Source organism: Delphinus delphis, chromosome 11 (assembly GCF_949987515.2).
Source record: "Delphinus delphis chromosome 11, mDelDel1.2, whole genome shotgun sequence".
Taxonomy (NCBI): Eukaryota; Metazoa; Chordata; class Mammalia; order Artiodactyla; family Delphinidae; genus Delphinus; species Delphinus delphis.
The window spans coordinates 94,986,485-95,011,201 of record NC_082693.1 but is presented as its reverse complement, the minus strand read 5'-3'; the positions used below and the strand labels follow the sequence as shown (position 1 = coordinate 95,011,201).

The window sequence follows — 24,717 nt, the reverse complement described above, 5'->3', positions numbered from 1 at the left end:
AAGAGCTGGAGGGCGGGGCTGGGATGGAAATTTGTACTCCCTGCTTAAAGGGACACAGGGCCCGTCTCCTCTGGCCCCGGCACCACCTCCTGAGTCAGACGCAGGCAGTGCGAGAGAGTTAGCTGCATCCCTCAGGGCCCTAAAGCTTCTTTTTCTGGAAAGTGGCTTTTATTGGCAGGCCAGGGTATAATTTGCCCTGCCAGGTGGGAGCCGTGGCTGAGGAATGCAGAGGAGGAAGAGCTGGGGACAGCCTGCATTCCTGGCAGTGCGGGAGCAAGTGAGGCGGTGAGTGTGTGTGTGGGGGGGGGGTGGGCCGCGGGGTTGGGGGTGAGTCTGGGAGAATGGAGGCCACAGCAGGGTCCCAGGGACTCTCAGACCTTCCTCTCCCCTCTGTACCCTCTTGTGTCTCCTGCCCTCCACTGGTCTGTCCCTCACTTGGCTCTGAGATCCTCGTGAGTGAACCCACGTGGGTAGGTCACAGGAACCCATCTCTTCCTCTGTCTGACCCACGGCAGGCCCTTGAGCTATTTCTAGTGAATTGAACTGAAGAGGAGTGAACGTTTGCTTCAGACACACACACACACACACACACAAGCACCACAGCCTGGGAAGCTCTCCAGAGGCCCTGGATGTGAGTCTCAGCCCCAGTGCTTCCAAACTGGGTGACCTTGGGCAAGTCTCTTACGACTCTGGTCCTCCACACGCTCTGTAAAGTAAGGAAGGAGGCCCTTTCTGAGGCGGCTGTCGGAGGCTCCAGCACAGCCCGTGTACAAGCCCCGGCCTGGCTGCAGGAGGCCCCTACACACTGGTTCCTCTTCCCTCTTCCCGTCCCTTCTCCTCAGACTCGGCCTGGAAAGAACGAAGTCTGTCCCTCACGTATCTTTAGTACTGCTGACGCAGCATGGCGTTTTCAAAAGAAGCCTTATTTAAAAAAAAAGGAGTGGGGAGTTTTAAAGGAGACAATTAAGAAAGATATAAATACCTAATAAAAATAGCTAGTAAGAGGCATTGAGGGCACCCCACCTGTCAGGCAACCTGCTTTGCCCTCATTTAAAGCTCAGGACAACCCAGCAATGTATTATCATCATCTGGATTTTGCTGGTGAGGAAAGAGTGGCTCGGGTAGGAGGAGTGACTTGCCTGCATTCCTTACCTGGTTACAGGGGTATTTGAACCAATGTGACCGCTTATCCATGCCCTTCCAGAACGTCCCAGAACAATCAGGTTTCTGATTCTGCAAGAGAGATGGTGATACACGTCAGCTGTTGTTACCTGAGGCCCGGAGTTCTGATTCTATTCCACCCAGTCTGAGGACCCTGCGCAGAGGACCCCATGCCCCCTTTAATTCCTCTTCTTCCTCTCTGCCTCCATCTCTTCTAAAGATAATAATAGTTTCCAAAGTGCCCTCCCAGGCATCATCCCACCTGTTTCTTATAACAACTCTGTGAGGTTTACCTGGGTGAGGAAACAGGTGGCACAGATGGGCCTGGGCCCCAGGCTCTAGACCCATGATTTCCACACTCACCCACTTGTTTTTCTGGAGAAGGGCTGGGGCCAGGGTGGACACCTGTGATTTTCCCTGCCCACCACCCACTGTCCCTTCTGGGGGGAAATGCCTCCCTGCTTTCACCTGGGGACTCCTCTCTCCCCTGTCTTGGTCCACAGGACCCCTGGCCCAGGCCGGGCCAATCAGAACCAGAGTCAGGCCTTGGGCTGGAATGCCAGGCAGGCTCTTCTCCCGTGGCTCCTGGGTTGGTAGAGTTTCGGCCTTGAGCTGTTGGTGGCTGGGCGTTACGAGCCAGCAGAGGGGAGTGGCCAGGGAGGACCTCTCTGAGGTGACGATGTTTAAGCTGAGCCCCAAGTGACAAGAAGTATCTGGCCTTGCCACGATCTAGAGAGAATTGTGGGAAGAGGGGATGGTGTGTTAGAAGGCCCTCAGGCGGGAGTGAGCTTTGGCGTGACAGAGGACTGGGAAGGAGGCTGATGTGGCTGGAAGGGGTGAGGGAAGTGAGAGGTAGGGTATGAGCCTGGAGGGTGGGAGGCAGGGCCTCAAAGGCCAGTTCTGAGGAGGCTGCGGCTTGGTCCGCTGGGGACAAGGCCAAGGCAAGGGCCAAGGGCCTGACCTGTCCCTTCACATCCAGCCTCCAGTGTCTGCGGCCCTCCCCGCCCCGCCAGCTGGCAAACATGTGCTGTGACTGCCAGGCCGCCAGGGAGCCGTGAATGAAGGAGGCTGGGCTGAGGTTATGATTATTCTCGACAAAGACGAGAGGGCACAGCTGTTCATTCAGGAAAAGAGCAGCCCGTGGCACCACCCACCTACCCACCAGCAGCTGAGCTACAAAGAAACCAGGGGCTCCGCCCTGGAGGCTATTTCTGTGGAAACCAAGCATTCAAAAGCTCATCTCCTCGAAAGCCTCCGTCGCCTTGGAGAGACTGTAGAGGTGAGTCAAGGCAGAGCAGCCCTTAGTCTTATTGATTCCAATCGAATTATAATCCCCGTTTTGTTGTTGACTGTCAGCCCACAAGTGGGGGCCAGTTCTGGGCTTATGTGGCCTTGAATCCACATAACCCTTTAAGGTACATACACTCCTAAGGTGTTGGTGCCGGTTGACAGATGCTGAAACTTAGGCACAGAGAGGATAAGAAACTTACCCAGCACCACACAGCTGGTGATAGAGCTGGAATTAAAACACAGGAATTCTGACTTCATTACATTCTTGTTCTTTCTGCTACACCACGCCACACTGCCTTTGCAATGTCTTCAGTTCCCTGGATGCCCTTCTCCTCCACTGTGAGACTCATCTCCAGCCTCTACTAACGATTTTACCCAGTAAAGCAGAGTGGTCCTTCCCTCCTCTCTGGCTATGCCCCAGTCATCTTCTCTAATTCAACTACTGTCCTTCTGCCAGAGAAGATCTTTTCCTGCAATTCTGACCACGTCATTTGTTCATTCACTCATACATTTGACAAATATTTACTGACTACTTACTATGTGTCAGATGGTCCAGGCTGGAAGACTGCAATGAATGAGACAGGTATATGCCTTGAGTTTACAAAGCTCCTGTTTCATCTAGGAAGAGACTTAGCACAAAGTGCACAAGCAAATAAATGTATAGTCACAAATTATGAAGACAACAAACAAGCAGGGTGAGACGAAGGAGACTAATAGGGCCAAGTCAATCTGCTGAGACAGAGGGCTGAGAAGGGGCCCGGTAAGCTGAGCCCAAGGCGTGAGAAGGAGCCAGCCTTGTCAAAAAGCAGGGAAGAGGGTTTCCCTGGTGGCGCAGTGGTTGAGAGTCCGCCTGCCGATGCAGGGGACACGGGTTTGTGCCCCGGTCCGGGAGGATCCCACATGCCGCGGAGCGGCTGGGCCCGTGAGCCGTCGCTGAGCCTGCGCATCCGGAGCCTGTGCTCCACAACGGGAGAGGCCACAACAGTGAGAGGCCCGCGTACAGCGCAAAAAAAAAAAAAAAAAAGCAGGGAAAGGTGTTTCCCAAAGAGAGAACAGCAAGGGAGAACTCCCAGAGGCAGGAAAGGACTCCGCATGTTCAAGGAACTTCAGGTCAGCAGTGTGGCTGGAGCAGAGGCCACATTGTGTAAGGTTTGGGGGACCTGGCAAGAGGCCCGCTCCTCATCTGAGATGAGACAGTGTCGCTGGCAGCCTCGCAGCCTCATCCAGGGTAATGGTCAGGGCAGGCGGGAGGACGGGGGTATGAAAGGCTCTCCTGGCCCTGCCCCTAACCTGGAGCCTACCCTTAGGTTGGTGGGTGAGGGTCTCCTTCTGCTATAGCAGCTTGGATCCTCTCAAGTCACTAGGAGAAGCTCTCTGTGATGGGGTGAGGGGGTCCCTGGCCCACAGCCGGCCTCCCTTGCACCCTTCCCTGAGGACCTGGGGCTGGAACAGCCAGGCTGACCAGCTGACCTAGGTCTGGGATGGGCCGTGAGCCAGGCCTCTATCAGCCATCTGTTCACAGATGTGCGCTCCTGGACCTTGGGCCTCCAGCCTTCTCAACCCTTAGTGCTCAGCTCCGCTCTCACCTTCTGAGCCAGGCTGTCCCTGACTGCTCTCACCTTCTGAGCCAGGCTGTCCCTGACCGCCTTGGCCAGAGGAGCAGTTCTCACTCACTTGCTATCACATGCATGTGACCTTTCTCAGCAGCAGTGCCTGAGGTGATCTGTATCTGTTTCCCCATTTACTGTTGGTCCCCCTCACTGTAGCACTAGCCCTCATGCACAGCAGCCCTAACAAATATCTATTGACTTTCTGTACTTTGCTTTTGGCTCAAACCAGAACAGAGAGCAATGTCCTGGGATGCTTTGTTTAGGTCCCTTCTAGAATCACCATTCCCGGTGGTCCTCAGCTATGCCTCTGCCTCCATGGAGGGCATTTTTTTAAACATATTTATTATTTTTTTAAAATAAATTTATTTATTTACTTTTGGCTGAGTTGGGTCTTTGTTGCTGCGTGCAAGCTTTCTCTAGTTGCGGCGAGCAGGGGCTACTCTTTGTTGCGGTGTGCAGGCTTCTCGTTGCAGTGGCTTCTCTTGTTGCGGAGCACGGCCTCTAGGTGCGCAGGCTCAGTAGTTGTGGCACGCAGGCTCAGTAGTTGTGGCACACGGGCTCTAGAGCACAGGCTCAGTGTTTGTAGTGCACGGGCTTAGTTGCTCCGTGACATGTGGGATCTTCCCCGAACAGGGCTCGAACCTGTGTCCCCTGTATGGGCAGGCGTATTCTTAACCACTGTGCCACCAGGGAAGCCCAAGGACAAAGTCCTTTTTGAAGATGGAAAGTCGGATAGGATAGCAGCAGGTTTGCGGGGTAGAGACGACCAGGAGCGCCATTTTGGCCCAGGTTAAGCTTGAGTTGCCAAATGGGCACGTGAGCAGGTAGGTTTGTAGACTGTGCAGGGGAGCCCGCCAGTTTAGAGGTGGGTAGAGGAACCTGGGAAGTGGGAAGAGGATCCGGGTGTGTGAAGGAGGAGGGAGTGATCAGCTGGGATAAACGCTGCCCTTGAGGACTGAGAATTACCACTGGATTTGCCAAAGTGGAGGCCATTGTTGACCTTGAAAAAGCAGCTTGGGTTGAGAGGTAGGGCCAAAAACCTCACGGGAGCAGGTTGAAGAGAGGACAAGAAGAGAGGATTTGGAAACAGCAAATGCAGATGACTCCTTCAAGGGGTTTTGCTGGTTAAAGGGAGCAGAAAATGGGGCAGTAGCTGGAGGGAAAGGGGGCCGAGAGGGTTTTTTTTTAAGAAGTGAAAAAAATCTTAATTGCTTTTTAAAATTTGAATTTTATTCAGTTTTTAATTTGAATAGGTAATATGTTCCTATGATCCCAAACATCAAAGATTCTGAAGGGCATTTGAAAAAAAAATTCTTCCTACCCCTGTCACTCTCCCACACCCCTCAGGCATTCAGTTCCTTGCCCTGGAGACAGCCAGCGTAATTAGTCCCAGAGCACACACTCATGCACGCGCGCGCGCACACACACACAGTATTATTTTTCTTTTTATATGAATAGTAACATCCCATATAAACCACTCTGTGCCTTGCATTTTTTAACAATATATTCTGAATATCATTCTATCTCAAGACACAGAGGGCATTTGCATCCTTTCTTATGGCTTTGCATTATTTCCCTCTATGATACACTGTGTGTATTTTTTCATCCAGTCTTCCACTGATGGACAATCATTTGAGATGGGTTCTATCATTATCTCCATTTTACAGAGAGGCAAGGAGGTGCTGAGAGGTTCACCGGCTCCACCACGGTTGCTAGCTAGTGCGCTGCGGCGTGGGAACTCCATGCCCTTAACCACCACTGCTCTCTCCTCATCCTCCTGGATTAGTTTCCAACCCTATTTCTCCTTCACTCCTACACTCTTAGCAATTATTTTGCTATCCCTTTGTTCATTCAAATTGCACATATTTACAAGCGCTGACCTTGTGCCAGGCACAGGGCTAGGCCCTGAGGATGCAGAGGGACAGGACAGTCCTCTGCTGTCGAGGAGCTTGCAGACTAAGTCTTTGTGTGTTTTTGTAAGCTACCTCAAAGCTTCTGTGGAAGGACACAGAGAATTAATAAAGAAGCCTGGTCCTTGTTTTAACTAATGAGGAAAGCAATCGTGCCAACAAATCACTGTTGCAATCCTATGAGCTGAATACTATAAAAAAGCCTGGGAACTCTGCAATTCTGGCCTCATCCCCTGAGCCTGGCCCTCCTCCAGTTTCCCATCTCAGTGAAAGGCCTTAGGCGTTGGCTCCTCCCACTTCCGTCCACAGGTCTTCCACCCTATCTCTGAGAGCACCCCCTGAAGGCCTCTGGACTCGGTCCAACTTTGCTCTCCATGGCTACCAGCTTGCTTGGGTCTTCTCTTTCAGGGGCCACCCAGTAATTTCCTCCCTGGTGTTCTTGTCTCCACACCAGCCCCTTCCCATCCACTGTCCCTCCAGCTGATGTGTCACTATGTCATTTCCCCGTTCTGACCTAGAAGGTGCTGCCCTTGGGCTAATGTGGTGGCAGCATAGCCCAGTGGTTAGGATGATCATGGGCTCTGGAGCCTGAATCCCACCTCTGCCACTTATTAGCTGTGTGACCTAGAACGACCCACTTAACCCCTCTTTGCTTTCGGTGAGGCAAAATGAGAAGAGATAAATGATAATGAAATAAATTAGATAACAATGGTAATAGCTCCTACCTTATACAGCTGTCGTGAGGATTAAAAGTTAATGGATAGTATAATAATAAGGCCCTGTGATCTGGACCCTGCCTAGGTCTCCAGTCTCACCAGTTTTCATCTTCCCTATAAATTTTTGGATCCCTGAGAGAGCATCAAATCCTCTGGCCCCGCCCTCCCTCTCCTCCCTGCACCCTCTCTGAGCTGAAGCTGGGCCTGGGAACCAGTTCTTCTTCCCCACTGGATCTCTGACAGCTGTAAAATAGTGTGTTGGATGAATGAATGAGAAAGGTATTACATTTGGGTTCCAATGGATGAGTAGGAGTTTTTCAGGTAAAGAAGTGTTCAAGGTTGGGTTATAAAAAAGGGCTTGCTCCATCCTTCGGGCTGGAAACTCCCAGTGCCAGGAGGACAGAAGGGAGGTGAGGCTGGAGAGGAAGGCTGGGTTTAGTCCAGAATTTCTGCGTGGACAAAAGATATTCATGAAGGGAAGGCTTTTGTGACCGTGTGGGAGGTCAGTTGCAGGAAGGACTTGAGGGCAGGAGCTGGGATGTGTGGTGGCTAAGCTCCAGGGCAGCAATGAAAAGGCTCTCAGGGCAGTGATTATAGTGGTGATAGCTGTGGGAATGGAACGAAGAAGGAAAATTTGAGAGGAAGAAATAATGATCTCCTAAATACTTTTTAAAAATTTAGTTATTTATTTATGGCTGTGTTTGCGTTCTGAAAGGATCACTCTGGCTGCAGCTTAGAGGACGGCCCGAGGCCAGCAAGGAGAGTAGTTACCGGCTGGGCGAGAGATGACTGGATTGCACCGAGGTCGCCTAGCAACCTGAGAGCGTTGTCGGAGGGTTGACAGCTGCGCCTGCGGCAGGCAAGGCCCCACCCCACCCCACTCAGGCCCCTCCCCCCGCCCCGCCCCGCGCACGAGCCGGTAGACAGCTCCGCCCCGCGTCGGGGGGCGGGCCGAGGATTCTTATTGGTCGGTCCTCCGGAAGCTACCGGATTCGGAGTCTCGCCTAAAGTCTTGCCGCCGCCGGCTGCGAGTGGGTTAGCGGTGCGTGGCGGTGGCGCTTGGCGAGGGCTGTGTGTGGCTGGCCGCGCACCCCTCCCGCTCGAGCCCGAGACCCTGCGGCTGAGCCTCATTTTCCTCTGTTTGTAGTAGCGGAGCACGCCCCGCACGGGACACCCCTACGGTGCAGCCCCATTTCTGGCCTGGGGGCTGGTCACAGCTATTGGAACGGGACGGAGCGGGCTCAGGGATCCCCACTGCCCCAGGCCCCGGTGCGTGACTGACCCACCCGTTCCCAGAGCCCCCCGCGCAGGCCGGGATGTTCGTCCTGGTGGAGATGGTAGACACCGTGCGGATCCCCCCGTGGCAGTTTGAGAGGAAGCTCAACGACTCCATTGCCGAGGAGTTGAACAAGAAGTTGGCCAACAAGGTACTGGGTCCACGGGGTCGCGGGCAGGCCTTGGCACGGGAGGGCCCAGCACTGCCTACCCACCCGCTGCCGGCCTGGCCATGCCAAGCCTTGGAGTTGGGCAAATAGCTTAAAGTCTCAGAATTCGGTTTCTAAGCCTGTGCATGGGATGGGGGTAATCCTTAACCCACTAGGATGCTGGCAGGAATCAAAAGAAAGACTGGGTTTGAAAAAGGCCTTGTAACTGGGAATTGCTAGCGTCCCCACTTCCAAATTACTTTGCAATCTAGGGCGAGTCCTTTACCCACTCTGGGCCTCAGTTTCCATTTGTAAAATGGAAATAATAATTGCTGTCCAACCATGCATTGTTTCTGTGAAGATGGATGGTAGTTTAGCTATAAGGAGGTTTATCCATTCATTCCTGCAAAAAAATGTTTGTGCACCTTTTATGTGCCAGGCTAGCATGCCTTAGTGCTGGGTCCTCAGAGGCCTTCCCGTGGCCTTTTCTGAAGCAGCCCTGCCTCTGCAGTTATTCTGTGCCATGTCACTCTTTCCTTCTTAGCACTCACCACTCTTTTCTTATTTGTTTACTTGGTTACTGTTTTTCTCTTTCCCTCTCCATGAGGGCAAGTGACTGTTGTCTTCTTCCCCATGGTATCCCCCATATTTAGCCAGAGTCTGGCACAGAGTAGATGTTCCATAATTGCTTATTAAATGAATAAGACAAGCTTCTGCTCTGTAGTGTGGTGGGGAAAGCTGATAATGGGTGAGAGACTCCCACAGCTGAGTGTGTGATGAGACGTTGAGGTAAATGTTATGAGAACAGGTGTTCACAAGCCTGTGGAATGAAGGAACTTCACCTACAATGAGGGAGACAAGAGGGTTTGCTAGGGAGGTAGTGCTTGAGCTGAGATCTGGTGGTGAGGAAGAACTAACATAGGGGATTTGTTTGTTTGGGGGGGGAGGTTCTGGGCAGAGAGTAGAGCTGTGCAGGAAGCAGAAACAGGATGTGCAAAGGCCCTGTGGCAGGAGGGAATATCGCATCTATCATGGCATGGAGGGGCTGGTGTGGCCTGAGCACACAGAGCGAGGAGAGGCTGGAAAGTGGTGGGAGCCAGGTCATACAGGGCCTGCAGGACTTCATCGAATAATGGTCTTCAGCAGGAGGTAGTAGGCTGAGGAGAGAGCCGGAGGAAGATTGGCTGGCTGTCGGCAGGAGGCAGGTCCCTTCCATAGAGCCTGAAATCACAGAAGGTGGAGTGTACAGACCTAGGGATTTATTGTTGGTGGAGAGAACTCATGGAGTCCTTAGTGGATGGTGTCTGATTACTTTGTGAGGTAAAAGGAGAAGGGACCTCTAAGGGACAAAGAGAAAAGGTGTGAAAGTTACAAGAAGGGTATGTAGTCCTTCTGTAATGCAGGTCCTTCTCTGACCTGTTCAGACAAATATTTCTTTTTTTTTTGGCCACGCTGCGAGGGTTGCAGGATTTTAGTTCCCTGACCAGGGATCGAACCGGGGCCTTCAGCAGTGAAAGAGCTGGACTGCCAGGGAATTCCCAGACGAGTATTTCTGTATTTAAATCATTGAGTCATTTGAGAGGAGGCCACACAGAAGAGGTCCAAGGTCCAGCCAAGGGCACACATCTCCTTGTGCTTCCAAAGCCAGCCGACTGCCTCATTGCCCTGAGGTCTGGCCAGGACTCTGAGTTCTCTGAGCTTCCTGCTAATCCTTGAACAGTCCTGCAAGGTCTCTAACTGGGAGGTGATGACGCTGGTGTCAGATAAACAGACACCAAGCAGCTAGTCCTTTGCAGCATCCTGGAGTGGAGATGGGTCATGGGATGTCCTCTGCCTGTTCTCTGCCCAGTTTCAGGGCCTCCCATGTGTCACTCTGCCAGCCTCAGTCCCTGTGGCCCCGTCTGTGTGTCCGAGACTTTGTGAGCAGAACAGCGATTAGCTGTGGTCTGACACTTTAAACTGTGAGCTCTAGTATGGAACTGGGGCCTTGGAAAGTGTAGGTTTAACCAGGGGTTCCCCACCACTGATCCTTATTAGTAATGATAATGATCCTTGATTGGTGATTGTTATTTCTAGCAGGTGAGCTGGCTACTGAGCTAGGTACTTCGCAGCTGTTCTCTTGATTTAACAACCCCACAGCCTGGTATGTCCATTTTTGCAGATGGGTAAACTGAGGCTCAGGGAAGTGACCTTGGAGGTCACACAGGGAGTGGTGGAGCTGGCGTTGTAACCTGCATCCGTCATGTCACCAAAGACCTTGTTCTTTCCAGAGTTCAGCATCCTCCCCGAGTTCCTTACCTCAGGCAGTGCCCCAATGCATTTCCAGCTGTAAAGGGGGATAATCATACCTGCCCGGCGCGGGGTGGGGGTGGGAGGTGGGGGGTGGATCTCAGGAGAGACTGCGCAGGGAGCTGGGCCTCAAGGTCACGGGCTGTGTACACGGATGCCCACAGGTCGTGTACAACGTGGGACTCTGCATCTGCCTGTTTGACATCACCAAGCTGGAGGACGCCTATGTGTTCCCGGGGGACGGTGCATCACACACCAAAGGTGGGTGCCCTCCTTCTGGGCACTGGGCTTCTTGGGGCTCAGTTTTCTGTAGGGGGAGTCCTGGTCAGGGTGTTGGGAGACCTGGGGCCTAGTCCTGACTCTGCCAGGAATTTACTGGGTGATCATGGGCAGAATCTTCCCCTTTCTGGGCCTCAGTTTCCTATCTATAAGAAGGGGAGGTAGACAAGGTGATTCTCAAGGCTTCTCCAGCTCTGAGATTGTGGCTCTGTGTCTGTGTCCCCTTTGGTCTTGTGTGTTATATGAGCCCCGCTCTGCCTGGCTCTCAGGCTGCTCAGGTAGGGTGGGTGGACAGATAGTGGAAGACAATTGGAGTAGGCATTGCTAGCTTAAAAGTGGGGAGAGCGGAGGGGAGCACAGCTGCCCCTCTTGGGGAGATGGCTGGATGGGGGTGGGAGACTTTGAGGGACACCAAGACATAATGGTTAAAAGTGTGGCCTCTAGGTTTAAATCCCAACTCTGCTACTTACTTGCTGTGTGTCCTGAGCGGAACATGTAACTTCTCTGTGCCTCTGTTTCCTCTTCAGTAAAATGCAGTTAACAGACTTTATTTTTTAATTTTTTAACAGTAGACGTTATTGTTGTGAGAATCACTAAGTTAATATGTACAAAGCTCTCAGGACAGGACCTTGGCACAGAGCGAGTGCTTGACGGCTCATCGATTTGAATTGTTTCTCCGATTCTGTGGGTCAGCTCAGTGGTGGTCTTCTGGGCTGGCTTGGCCAGGGCTGGATGGTATAGGGTGGTCTCATGTGTCTGGTGGTTGACAGACTGGTTGGATGGGGGGCTTCGGCTGGGTTTCACGTCTCTGCTCGGTGTGGTGTCCTGTTTCAGTAGGTAGACTGGGCACCAAAGCACGGATGCTTTTCAGGCCTCTGCTTATGTCCCATTGGCCAGAGCAGGTCACATGGCCGAGGCCAGAGTCTAAGGATGGAGAAGGGCTTCCTCTGGATGGGAGGGGCTGCGGTCACATTGGCAAGGGATGTGCACCCCGGATGGGAGGGAGGAGTAGAGGGCGGGTCACCTTGAGGAGAGGGCTCAGGGAGGAAGCGGGGTGTTCTTCTCTCCCCTGCCTGGACAAACCAGATCAGAAGCAGAGGGCAAGGGTGCCATTGAGGTGGTCCGGGGCTAGTCGGGGTGCAGGCATGCCTCTCGCCTTCCGCTGGGCGCTCGTCCGCCTGCCCCAGACCCTCTGAGTCAGAATCTCTGGGGAGGGGCCTGCAGGGATTCTCACAGGAGGCCGCATTTCAGGAGCCCTGCCCTGGCCCGTACTGGGGGGGGGGGGGGGGTCAGCCTCAGCACAGAGATGTCCGAGCATTCCAGAATGTGCCGTGAGGCTGCCTGGTGTGTGTGTCCAGGAATCCAGAGATTTAATTAGTTCTCACGGATGCTGTTGAACTCTGTGGGGAGCTGCGTGTAGGGACCAGGACGGTTTCGTTAGCAGAAAGACCAGTCGGTGATGTGGACACAAGGCCACGAGGGCTCTGAGCCCAGTCTCTGTCGTGGGACAGGGGCCTTGCTGTCCAGGAGACAAGTGGTCAGGGGGCCAGAACTTCAAGAAAAACTCAAAGGGACTTCCCTGGTGGTGCACTGGTTAGGAATCTGCCTGCTAATGCGGGTGACACGGGTTCGATCCCTGGTCCGGGAGGATCCCACATGCCGCGGAGCAACTAAGCCCGTGAGCCCCAACTACTGAGCCTGTGCTCTAGAGCCTGTGACCCACAACTACTGCTGAGCCCACGTGCCACAACTACTGAGGCCCGCGCGCCTAGAGCCCGTGCTCCGCAATGAGAGGCCCGCGCACCACAACGAAGAGTAGCCCCAGGCTTCCCTGGTGGAGCAGTGGTTGAGAGTCCACCTGCCAATGCAGGGGACACGGGTTCGTGCCCTGGTCTGGGAAGATCCCACATGCCACAGAGCGGCTGGGCCCGTGAGCCATGGCTGCTAAGCCTGCGTGTCCAGAACCTGTGCTCTGCAGCGGGAGAGGCCACAGCAGTGACAGGCCCGAGTACCGGAAAAAAAAAAAAAAGAGTAGTCCCCGCTCACTACAACTAGAGAAAGCCTGCGTGCAGCAACAAAGACCCAACGCAGCCAAAAATAAATAAATTAATTAATTTAAAAAAAGAAAAAAACTCAGAGAGAAAAGTTAAATATGAGGAAATTCTGTCCGTTCATTTGGGTGTGTCTGCTGCTTGGTGTAGGACTTCACTGCTGGTTTTCTTATCCACCCTGCTTCACCCTGGGTCCCCTGCGTTCTTGGGAACGAGGTACGGGAGTAGAGCCCAGGGTTAGGCCTGTCACACAGACCTGGAGTTGAATTCTGGCTCAGGCCCCCCTTCGTGGGGACCTCAGGCATGTGACTACCTTCCTCAGCCACACTCTCCTCATCTGTAAATTCTGGCTCAGGCCCCCCTTCGTGGGGACCTCAGGCATGTGACTACCTTCCTCAGCCACACTCTCCTCATCTGTAAAATGGGCTTAACACGTGGCTACAAGGCTCCTCAGGGCCCATCGAGCATCGCGCAGGGTGAGTCTTTGGTCTGTGGTGGGGATCGGTGGCCAGGCTTCGAGGCTGAGCACAAGCCCAGGCCCCCCTCCCGCCACTGCCTCGCCAGGGCTGTGGCCAAGGGTGTGCTGAGCGGGGCTCCGCACCGGGCCTCTGCCTTCGCTTAGAGGATTATTCATTTGCCAGTTGCCTTCTGCTTCTTTCTGTTTCTCCTCCTACTCAGGCCAGATTACTTTACCTGTCTCTCTGGGACTCACTCCTGGAAAAACGGTGTAATGATAATGGTACCCGCCTCACACAGCCCTTGCGAGGAATAAACGAGAAAAACCACGGGAGGCCTTTGGTCCGGTGCCTGGCGCATAGTAGGTGCTCAGACATGTTAGCCTTTGTGACTGGTGACACTGGCCCCGACTGGCCAGCCTTATCCCTTGTCACTTAGGGTACCTCTCCTTGGCACCAGCCCTGTGTTCTCCATGCCTGCCAGGCCGGCTGGACCCGCCTCCTTCCCCTGCCTCTGGCTGAACTGGGGCCCCGCTCTGGGCTCTGGAGCAGCCTGTCTTTGTGCCCACCGTTTGCTTTGCTCTTTTCCCTTGTTTTTTAAGTTGTGATAAAACACATATAACATAAAATTTACCATTTTTAGTGTATAGTTCGGTGGTATTCAGTGCATTTACATTGTTGTGTGGCCATCACCACCATCCATCTCCACGACTTTGTCTTCTTTTTTTTTAAACTTATTATTTTTTTTAATTTAATTTTATTTATTTTTATTTATTTATTTATTTATTTTTGGCTGTGTTGGGTCTTTGTTGCTGCGTGCAGGCTTTCTCTAGTTGCAGCGAGCAGGGGCTGCTCTTTGTTGCAGTGCGTGGGCTTTTCATTGCAGTGGCTTCTCTTGTTGTAGATCATGGGCTCTAGGCGCGTGGGCTTCAGTAGTTGTGGCACGTGGGCTCTAGAGCACAGGCTCAGTAGCTGCAGCACACAGGCTCAGTAGTTGTGGCTCACGGGCTCTAGAGCGCAGGTTCAGCAGGTGTGGCTCACGGGCTTAGTTGCTCCGCGGCATGTGGGATCCTCCCGGACCAGGGATTGAACCCGTGTCCCCCGCATTGGCAGGCGATTTCTAACCAGTGCACCACCAGGAAAGTCCCTTTATTGTCTTCTGAAACTGAATCTCTGTCTCCACTAAACAACAGTTCCCCAGCCCCTGCCCCCCAGCCCCTGTCCACCACCATTCTACTTTCTGTCTCTATGAATTCGACTACTCCAGGTACCTCATGTGAGTGGAATCATGGTATTTGTCCTTTGTTGAAACTCATCATATCCTGAGACAGCCCTACGTATCCTGGAACAAGGTTTGCTCGAGCCTACAACTAAGAATGGGTCTTCCTCTTCTTACTGGACCTTCAGACCCATCCTTTCTGACTTTCCAGTCTTCCCACCTGCAGGCTAAACATCCCTAGAACTTCAGATGGGGGTCTTGGGAGGTGGCCCGCAACATAGCACCATCCCAGCTGGCCCTCCAGCTGGTCTGTGGCCTCCTATTTTATTTTATTTATTTTATTTTTTGGCCGTGTGGCATGTGGGATCTTAGTTCCCTGGCCAGAGATCGAACGTGTGCTCCCTGCAGTGGAAGCGTGGAGTCTTAACCACTGAACCGCCAGGGAAGTTCCTTCCTTTTTGTTTTTTAATTGAGATATAATTCACATACCATGAAATTCACCCTTTTAAAGCATACGGTACAGTGGCTTTTAGTATATTCACCAGGCTGTGTGACTATCACCACTGGCTAATTCCAGAACATTTTCATCACCCCCAAAAGAAACACCGTACTCATTAGCAGTTACTCCCCGCTCTGCCAGCCCCTGACAACCATTAATCGACTTTCTGTCTCTGGATTTGCCTATTTTGGACGTTTCATATGAATAGGATCGTAAAATACGTGGCCTTTTGTGATTGGCTTATTTCATGTAGCATAATGTCCTCGAGGTTCTTCCATGTTGTTGCATGTGTCGGTACTTTATTCCTTTTTGTGGCTGAATAATCTCCCATTGTATGGATATGTCACATTTTGTTTATACATTGATCTGTTGTCAGACACCTGGGTGGCTCACCATTTGCTTCTGGAGGTAATTGTTCCAGCCTTGAGCTCCCTGGGCACAGGATCCTGTGTCATCCTGCCCCTGCAAGCCCAGTGCCCAAATCGGGCCTGGCACAGACCTGGCAGAGGCTCCGTGGGGATTTATTAAAATGAACTGACATTGGGTCATACAGGGGACAGGATTTTTCCATGCTGTGCGTAAGTGACATCTGCCCTCATCTACCCTCTCCGAGGTCAGCATGCGGCTCTCCCATCTTAAGAAGGCTCAGACGGCTTTTATTTGTCTCCTCCCAGGGAGGGAGGGGCACCAGCTGCCTCCTCTCCTTTTCCCACACTTTCCTGCCTGGTGGAGCCATGGGGAAGCAGCCTGGTGGGGAGCTGGGGGCCAGGTGGACCCTGCTGTCCTTGGGGTGAGGCTGCCAGACCAGGCAGCTGAGGGCATTGGTAGCAGAAGCCTGTGTTTAGGGATTAAACCCTTTCTGAGGAAGGCAGATTCAACCCAGCGTTCCTGTCTCATGGTTCAGAAAGACTTGGAGTTTCCCCTTGGCAGAACAGCTGTGTGACTGTGAGTGGGTAACTCAGCCTCTCTGAGCCACTTGAGCATGGTCACACTGAGGAAGCATGACATCTGACACAGGTGGATCGTGATGGGCACTGGGCGACTGCCAGGGGGCAGCCTTATGGTTATTTACTAGCCCTGGCGGAATTCAGGCCCTAGACACCACCTTTGGGGCTCGGTGGACACCCCGTGTGTGTGCGTGCACGCGTGTGTGCAGGGCAGGGGGCAGGCGCTCAGCAAGGGGCAGCAGTGATGGAGTGACGGCTTCTGCCAGGCTGTGGAGTCAGAGTCTGTGATGTGGGCACAGACCTTACCTGATATTTTTCTTGGGGTCAGGTGAGTAGGGACCACATAGGACAGGACTTGAGAACCCACAGAGGCATTTTTGCTGGTTTATTGGCTCTTCCCCCACCCGAAATTCCAGAGCATTTTTAGCATCCTGTTCCAGGTCAGAGCTATGCCTGGGGCAAACTTTGCCAATCAGCAGGAGATGGGGGAACTTGTTTCCAAACCTGGTTCTCTTTGCCAGTTGCTTCTGCCCTTGTTAGAATTTAAAGGAGAGAGCCTGGGCTTCCCTGGTGGCAGAGTGGTTAGGAATCCACCTGCCAACGCAGGGGACATGGTTCGAGCCCTGGTCCGGGAAGATCCCACATGCTGCGGAGCAACCAAGCCCGTGCGCCACAACTACTGAGCCTGTGCTCTAGAGCCCGTGAGCCACAACTACTGAACCCACGTGCCACAACTACTGAAGCCTGCACACCTAGAGCCCGTGCTCCACAACAAGAGAAGCCACCACAATGAGAAGTCTGCGCACCGCAATGAAGAGTAGCCCCTGCTCACGCAACTGGAGAAAGCCCGCGAGCAGCAACGAGAACCCAGCGCAGCCAAAAATAAAAATAAATAAATTTTTTAAAAAAAGAAAAAAAAGAACAGCAGCCCGGTAATTTTAAAAATAAATAAATAAATAAAGGAGAGAGCCTGGAGGAAGGCTGGAATTGCCTTTGGAGTCATTGCTGGCCCAGAATCTGAGCTCAGCTGTGACTGATGGATTTGGGAACTGAGCCTCAGTTCCAGGGCCAGTGCTGCCGGCCTCTCACACGGGGGCCAAGTTGTGGCCTTGCCGGGGACGGGGCCGAGGGTCCCTCCGGCTTAGCTAACAGGTCTAGGCCCACGGGCGCCTGGCGTGGACTGCTGTGTGGCTTCTTGGTGCCGCCACGGGGTCAGCATGCCAGTGAGTGAGAGTGGACACTGGAAAGCACAGGCCACCCCAGCTGGAGCAGCCTTTCCTCATGGCCTGCTCATCACCGACACGCTTTCATTTCCAGTTCACTTTCGCTATGTGGTGTTCCATCCGTTCCTGGACGAGATTCTGATTGGAAACATCAAAGGCTGCAGCCCGGAGGGAGTGCACGGTAATGTTGGCCCTGAGTCCTCACATGAGACCCGGGAGCACACTGGGGGCAGATGGCGGGGCTGGCCTGCCTCCCTTTAGCTTCTGTGCTGGGCCGCATGGTCAGGGGAGGGGTCACATAGGTAAAGAGAACCTTCCCGAGCTGTCTGAGCAGCTTGTGCGCAAGGGGGATGCTCAGCCCCGTGCTCTAACTGTGAGGACCTAGGCCAGCTGGGGGCCGTCACTGCAAGGCTGTGAGTCAGGACCTCAGGGCAGGCACTGGAGCTGGCAGAGGTGACTCGGGGCCCTTGGCATCCGCTGGTCCCTGTCGTGCAGTGTCCACCTCGGGTTTGGGTGGCTGCTCAGGCTGTGGCAGAGGCGTGGGGCTCTGGGGTGGGGACGGGGCCCAGGGTTCCATGGGCAGCACAGGGTAAGGGCTTGCTTGTCCATTCTGAGCCCCGTCTCATGCTGTGACCTGCATGTCTTCCAGTCTCTCTAGGGTTCTTCGATGACATTCTCATCCCTCCAGAGTCACTGCAGCAGCCGGCCAAGTTGTATCCTCCCAGGGTTAGAGTGGGTCATGGAGGAGCTCGGGCCTCTCCAAAGGAAGGTCCTCACTCTTCGAGGTGGCCTTGGGTCCTGTGACCTGATGCTGCTGGCCTCTGCCCACCCCTCCAGCTTGCATTTTGCTCTGGAAGCACTGACCTGCCTGTGCTTCTCACACTGACCGTGGTGTCTGCACACCTGCGCCTCCATCTGGACTGTCAGGCCTGGTTCCAGCTCAGTGCGCTTAGGTTGTCCCTTCAGGAGTCATCTCAAAGGTCACCTCCCTCTAGAGGCCCGCCTGACTGGCCCACCTCCCCCCCCTCAGCTAACATTTGAGGGCTTGGCTCTGCGGTTCCTAGGCTGGTTGAAGATTCCCGTTGCTGGCTCCCCCATTGTCCCTGTCCCAGCCCTTGCCTGCTGCACTGGGGTTGCTGTTTCTGTGGGTGCTCACCGAGACTGCTCACCAGGAGGGACCCCATCTTGTCCCGACTGTACCTGCAATGCCCAGCATGGGACCTGGCGCAGAGGAGGGGCAGGACCCATCTGCGGGGCTGCCATTAGAGGGCAGCATGTCTCTTCAGTGTGAGCTCTGCTGATTGGAGGGGGGCCATCCAGCAGAGCCGGCAGTAGGAAGCCGGGGTGTGTGCGTGCGTGCGTGGGTGTGTGTGTGTGCGCGCGCGCGCACATGTGTGCAGGGCAGGGGCTGTGTGTGGCTCTGGAACTTGCCAGAAAACCTGGCCCAGGCTGGCCTGTCCCTCAGCCTGGTGACCTCCCATCCTGCCGTGTCCTCTTGGAAACTGGGCAAGTCCTTGGGCTGCCTGCTGTCAAGTGTCCTGAGGCACTGAGAGGGATGTGGAATTGCACTATGTGGAGAACGCTGGCCAGCGTCAGTGAGCGCTCGGGCTGACCGAGGGGTCCTGTGGAAAGCACTTTCCACATGTGCTGTTTTATTACCTCCCCACCGCAGCCCTGGAGGGCAGGCCTTACTGTAATCTGTGTTTTACAGATGGGGACCCTGAGGCACCGAGAGCTTGGGCCTGGCCCCAGGTGGGTGGTGGAGCTGAGGTTTGAACTTGGCGGTTGGCCTCTGAGAGGACACACGGGCAGAGTAAGACCTCAGGCACCGAGGGGCTGTGGTCATTCCACGTTGAGGCAGAGCTCGCGCTGTGCTCTGGAGCTCCCTCCTGCGCTGGTGTCCCGTGGTGCCTGCCGGGGTCCGTGTTCCCAGTCTGGATCCTGGTGCCCAGGAGATCCAGCCACTCACTGGGCCCGGCCCGACCTTGCCTCTCGCACACAGCGCTGGGCCTGCTTTTCCTGTGACTTCCCAAAGCATCTCAGCCTGGGATTGGATTTTCCTGGGGCGTGCCATGGGAGGACTCCCCAACACTCTGGCTCCCCCGTGGCCTGGTTGTTGCCTTGACCCTGCGCCCCACCTAGCGATGAGGCAGAGCAAGTGTGGGTGTGGGAGTACGAGACGGAGGAAGGAGCGCACGACCTATACATGGACACCGGCGAGGAGATCCGCTTCCGGGTGGTGGACGAGAGCTTTGTGGACACGTCCCCCACTGGGCCCAGCTCAGCCGATGCCACCTCTTCCAGCGAGGAGCTGCCAAAGAAGGAGGCTCCGTACACGCTTGTGGTAAGCTGTCCTCATAAGACTGCGGGGAACCGAGGGGCGGGAGGCCCCAGCAGGTCAGGGCGCAGGTCCCTGTTGTGGGGTCTTGGGCAGTCCCTTCTCCCTGGGCAGCCCCATTTCTGCAGGCCAGGGCAGCGGTAGTTCTTTGTTTTTTCCTTATAAATTTATTTTTTGGCTGCGTCAGGTCTTTGTTGCTGTGCGTGGGCTTTCTCTAGTTGCAGGGAGCGGGGGCTACTCTTGGTTGTGGTGCGGTGGCTTCTCCTGTTGCGGAGCATGGGCTCTAGGCACGCGGGCTTCAGTAGTTGTGGCTCACGGGCTTAGTTGCTCTGTGGCATGTGGGAGCTTCCCGGACCAGGGCTCGAACCCATGTCCCCTGCATTGGCAGGTGGATTCTTAACCACTGCGCCTCCAGGGCAGCCCAGGGCAGCAGTAGTTCTTGCAGCGAGGTTGTAACGCTGCCATGGCTGTTGGGGAGGCGGGGGAGTCAGGCCCCGCCCACAGGAGGGATGACACCAACTGGACGACGAGGCTGTGGGTCAAGGGGCTGAGAGAGGAAGAAACCAAGGGAGGGGTGGCAGGGCTGCTCCCACTACAAACCCACACGGCCTGAGGTGGCAGGGAAGCTGCAACCGGCCAGATCTGACTTGGGTCCCTTTTGTCTTTTATCCTCATGAAGCCAGACAGTGAGCGACCCATGACAAAAGTGGGATTTCAGGGGCCTGCTGGTAGGGTTTTCTGGTATAACGTGGGCCCCGTAGTTCACTTTTAGGGCACCTGTCTTTGTCAGGATTGTGGGTGGCCCAAGGCTTCCCCTCTGCGTGTGTTTGGAGGCTGGGGCTCAAGGTTACTAGGCCTTTCTGGCAGAACTAGACCACGAGTGGCTCAGAAGCCAGGCCCAGGACTGGTCTGCTGGTGCCTGTGTGGGCCAGGCCTGGGGGCGAGGGGTGAGGGGCTGTACCCTCAGTAAACCAGCACTTTTCCTTACATGCCTCAGGAGAGGCTGGAGCAGGAGAGGGGAGTCTGGACCAGCGGGGAGTACTGCTGCAGCTCCGGCATGTCCCCAGAGCCTCCTGGCTGGGGTGTGCCCCACCCTCCCTTTGGCCTGTGCTGGGCACCTAAAAGGAAGGGCCCCCATTGCCTCCTGTCCAGGTTGGCTCCAGCTCTAAAGGTAGATGAAACATGCCTGTTCTCTCTCCCCCCCTGGCAGGGATCCATCAGTGAGCCGGGCCTGGGCCTTCTCTCCTGGTGGACTAGCAGCTAGCACTGGGGCTTTGACACTGGACCCTGCCCAGCCCTCGGGAAGGTGGTGCGGTGGGTCCTGAAGACGACAGGATCCGAAGAGCAGCCTGTGCCCTTCCAGGCTGTGCCCTCCCCTCCTCCTCCCAGACCTACCCCGCTAAGTCCCACCGTCCACATGGACTTCTGCCTGTCAGTGACAACAAAGATATTTAATAAATGATGGCCACGTCAGTTGGGAGAGCCACCATTGTCTCAGTGTTCTAAGGTTACCGAGTTGCCACAGCTGGGACAGTTCCTCACCCCGGATCACTTCTGGAGATGACTTAATGGCAGGACTTGGGGTCTGAGAGATCCAGGCTGCCTCAGGCTATGCTCTGGGCCAGCTGAGCTTGGTGGCTCCATAAAGTAACAGCAAGAGGCTGGCCTGGGGCAGCTGCCAGTTGCTGATCAGAGTCTGACCTTTAAGGGAAAAACCCTCTTCCCACCAGCGTGTGGAAGGTGGGGCGGCCTGGACTCAGCTGACCAGCTCCGTCAGGAAAGTGGATGCTGTGGATTTTGCTGGCCCAAGGGGGTGAGGGCTGGTGACCTGCTGTTGTTACTCCCCCACCAGCAGTAAAGCAGGAAGCCTCGGGCCACCTGTCACTTTCCGACCTTGGCCACACCAGGAACAAACACCAGTGGGTGTCTGCTTGTGATGTGAGATCCTGGCACCAGGGCAAGCACCCCATCATTTACTCAGCAGAATGGCTTTGCCAGAGTCCTGTCCCTTCACTCATTTCTGCCAGGAATTTTTGCCGGGACCAGGACATCGTTTTGTAGCACCCACCCGACGCCATGTTTCTGTCAGGCAAGTCTTGTCCTGATGAAGGAATCTCCGTGGAGCCTGCCTCCTGCCCTGGCCTTTCTGCTCACATGGACACAGGGCCGTGGAGGTATGAGTAATGCCAGTGGGCAGTGCTCCAGGGAGAGGAGCAGTTGCTGAGCAGTGCCTGCGGCCGCCCTGTACTAGAAACTAGGGAGCAGTACACATATGGACTAGCTGTGACCTTGGACGTGGTGGTCTGTCTGTAAAACAGACACTCTCTGGGCATTTGAAAGGCAACTCGATGCCCAGGGGAAGTGGGGGCTGCATCTTGGGCCAACCCCTGCCCCCATTGGGGAAACTACTGGAATGTGTGGGCGTGGGGAGGGGAGGCTGCAGGCAGAAGCAGGGCGGGAAGGAAAGTGGGAAGTCTGGTGATGGGTCCGGCTGTGGCGTGGCTGTCGGCATCCACTGACTCTGGCTGTGAAGGACCCCCTGCCCCACAGGCTGGAGTTGGTAACAGCACAGACACCATCACTCACAAAGGAACACTCACTGAATCTGGATTCTTATTTTCCTTAGAAGAGCAAAAGGATCTTTCGAACCCTTCGGCCACCAGTGAAATGATCATGCAGGAGAAAAACTTTAGATGGGAGTCTGTTGTTAAAAATAAATACAGTTGCCCAAAGCTGCTCTAGATCTGAATCAAACTAAAAACAGGAAGGTGGGGGGTTGATACGTTATTTTAAGAACCTCCCCACCCCCACCTGTGGGTCGCTCCATGGGCAGAGGGAAGAGAGGCCAGGAGGCCTGGCCACACCATCTCGGTGGTGAGCGAAGCCACGGCTGGATCGGATCAGATCCCGTTTTGGTGACGCAGAACTGCACTCGTGACACCGGAGCTGGGTCCGAGGAGCAGGACGGGCGGGCGCTGGTGGCAGAGCAGGACCTTACTTCTGCTGCAGCTCCTTCATTCTGTTCAGAGCACTGCCAGCGCGGAACCACTCGATCTGGGTCTCATTGAAGGTGTGGTTCAGGAGGATGGTCTCCTGGGTCCCGTTGGGGTGCTTGATGATGCATTTCAGGGGCTGGGAGGAGGAGGGGGAGGGAGGCAGGTGTGGGTGGCCTGGCTCTTGGGAACACGGCCTGGCCCTCGGTTCTGGTAGAGGGTCAGGAGGGTGGGTCAATGCTCTGGGTCCTTGGGGCCAGCAAGGCGAACCAAATCCTAGGCCAGGTCTGGGCCTCGGTGGCCATGGTAAGACCTAGATGGCTTAACTCCTGGGGCCAAGAAGGTCCTGCCGGGCATGGGCTGTTGGCCTCTGAGTGCCAAGCCTGGGCTACTGAGTGGACGGTAGGAGGGCCTGAGCTGGCTCTACCCTCATCTATGGGACGGCATTTCCTTCCCTCTCTAGGGGGGTTACCTGGAGAATTTAGGGGCCCTTCTAGCTGGAACAGAGGCTCATGGGAGGAGGTGCAGGTAGGGCCAGGTTTAGAAGGAGGGGAACCAAGGCGGCTGCCCCCTCCATTCCCCTCCCCTCTTAGGAGGGCCCTGGGGGAAATGGGCTGGCTGGTCCACCTCCTTCCCTGGTCCCCTACCTTGCCAGGGGTAAAGTCCTTCAGGCCCTGGATGGTCAGCTTGTCCACAGGGTGAATCTTGTTGTAGTCAGCTGGGTCAGCGAAGGTGAGGGGCAGTAGACCCTGCTTCTTCAGGTTGGTTTCTAGAAGGCAGAGGGCACACTCAGTCCATACACGGCAGGTTCCTTTTGTGAGGAACCTCACCAACCAAATCTAGTTAAGGCTCTGGGAGAGGCACCCCTAGTCCTGCCACATGGGGACAAACCTGGGGCATCGACTATGAGGACCAAGGTGGCGCACTCCCTGTGATGTGGGGCCCTATGCAAGTGTGCTTTGGTGCCTGTGTTTCCTGAGGCCTCTGACAATCAGAGACAATCCTTTGACCACGTGCCCTGGATTTCAACTGCTACAAGTTTGGAAGCAAGACCAGCACATGCTAGAGATGGGAAGCCGTGGGTGTCAGAATCCACGCAAACCTGAAGGGGCAGAGGCTGGAGGCTGGTGATGGTGGAAAATGAGCTGCCGACACGCCCCAGGAATCAGGCGTGTGGCTCCAGGCCCCACTGGGCCACTGGCAGGTTAAGGAACCTTGGGCTGCCAGCGAGGGGAGGTGGATGGGGCTGGGATGGCGCTCCAGCTCACCGTGGATCCTGGCGAAGCTCTTGGTGATGATGGCCCGGCCCCCGAGGTGGCGAGGCTCCAGTGCCGCGTGCTCCCGGCTCGAGCCCTCGCCGTAGTTCTCATCTCCGATCACCACCCACCGGATGCCATGTGCCTGTCAGGAAAGTAAGGAGCGAGTTTATGAGGGAGAGGAGGGCACTGGCCCCCCTCCTGCACAGTCCTCGGGCTTCCTAAGGCTCACAGGTCAAGGAGCTAGAGAGTCCCCTCCTCACCTGCTCCCCAAGGACAGGTGAAGTTAGAGGTGAATCTGGCCCAAACCAGGCCCTGGGAAGACATGTGATGAGACACGGGCCCTGGCTGTCTGCAGTGGGCCTGAGAAGGTGCGACCCCCCCATCAGTGCTCAGCCTGGAGGCAAGCGTGAGTGGGGGGGCACAGTGTCGGGGAGAGCCCAGGGCAGTGGGGGTGACAGACATGGGACTGCCTCCGTGGCACTGGGACACTATTCAACTGCAGAGTTACTGGTATGGACTCCCCCTGTCCCTGAACCACCCACTGCCCCATGCAGCCACCAGGAGGTGCCAGAGGACCCCCATCCCTAACCCCCACCAACCCACCTTGTAGTAGCGGGCAGTGTCAGGGACGGGACCAAACTCCTGGGTGACGGCATTGCGCACGGAGTTGGCCTTGCCGTTTTCGATGTTGATGGCACCGATGAGCAGATTATTGGAGATGTTGTCCAGGTGCCCACGGAACTTGAGCCAGGGGCCAGCAGCCGAGATGTGGTCAGTGGTACACTTCCCTTTGACCTGGGGTGGGTGAGCAGAGAGGACAGAGGTCGTGGCAGGGCCTCTGAGTGGCGGATGAAGGGAGAGGCCCTCTCGAGGCAGGCAGCGGGACCGGGGGATGGGGACACGAGAAGGATGTCGGGCTGTGACACAGGGTCTACAGTTTTGGCGTCACCACTCTGGCCAAGAGGGCTCAGGCAAGGCTGTCACCCACCCCTCAGAGCGGGTAGAGGAGTCTGGACATGGAGGACACGTATGTCTGCTCACTCACCCTTTAGAC

At 55.1% G+C, this 24,717-nt stretch overlaps 2 protein-coding genes across 4 annotated transcripts in view; one reads left to right on the top strand and one right to left on the bottom strand.

Moving 5' to 3' along the window:
- Positions 1 to 72: 72 nt before the first annotated feature.
- On the top strand, positions 73 to 20,884 carry POLR3H (RNA polymerase III subunit H). Of its 3 annotated transcripts, none has more exons than XM_060025744.1 (9): positions 73 to 285; positions 2,141 to 2,440; positions 7,403 to 7,546; positions 7,984 to 8,114; positions 10,565 to 10,661; positions 17,168 to 17,254; positions 17,723 to 17,786; positions 19,216 to 19,417; positions 20,622 to 20,884. In XM_060025744.1, the coding sequence occupies exons 4-9, from the start codon at positions 8,004 to 8,006 to the stop codon at positions 20,673 to 20,675; spliced, it is 615 nt and encodes a 204-aa protein (XP_059881727.1). In that variant the 5' UTR covers positions 73 to 285; positions 2,141 to 2,440; positions 7,403 to 7,546; positions 7,984 to 8,003; the 3' UTR covers positions 20,676 to 20,884. The 3 variants fall into 3 exon arrangements, with proteins under 3 accessions (XP_059881727.1, XP_069397316.1, XP_059881726.1); XM_069541215.1 differs by having other exon boundaries at positions 7,835 to 8,114; XM_060025743.1 differs by lacking the exons at positions 73 to 285; positions 2,141 to 2,440; positions 7,403 to 7,546 and having other exon boundaries at positions 7,700 to 8,114.
- Positions 20,885 to 22,001: 1,117 nt separating this feature from the next.
- Positions 22,002 to 24,717, bottom strand: part of ACO2 (aconitase 2) — a 51,779-nt gene continuing 49,063 nt past the window's right edge. Inside the window, exons 15-18 of the mRNA XM_060025741.1 lie at positions 24,267 to 24,458; positions 23,673 to 23,805; positions 23,052 to 23,173; positions 22,002 to 22,543 (exon numbers count right to left, since the gene is read on the bottom strand). Coding sequence (XP_059881724.1) covers positions 22,406 to 22,543; positions 23,052 to 23,173; positions 23,673 to 23,805; positions 24,267 to 24,458 — 585 coding nt within the window. The 3' untranslated portion in view covers positions 22,002 to 22,405. The remainder of the gene's footprint in view (positions 22,544 to 23,051; positions 23,174 to 23,672; positions 23,806 to 24,266; positions 24,459 to 24,717) is intronic.

Bases quoted from the DNA above. Each gene is read 5' to 3' on its own strand.
- POLR3H (XM_060025744.1), top strand. From the start codon at position 8,004: ATGTTCGTCCTGGTGGAGATGGTAGACACCGTGCGGATCCCCCCGTGG. The intron at 8,115-10,564 runs GTACTGGGTCCA...GGATGCCCACAG, and splicing joins ACAAGAAGTTGGCCAACAAG to GTCGTGTACAACGTGGGACT. The intron at 19,418-20,621 runs GTAAGCTGTCCT...CCCCCCTGGCAG, and splicing joins AGGCTCCGTACACGCTTGTG to GGATCCATCAGTGAGCCGGG.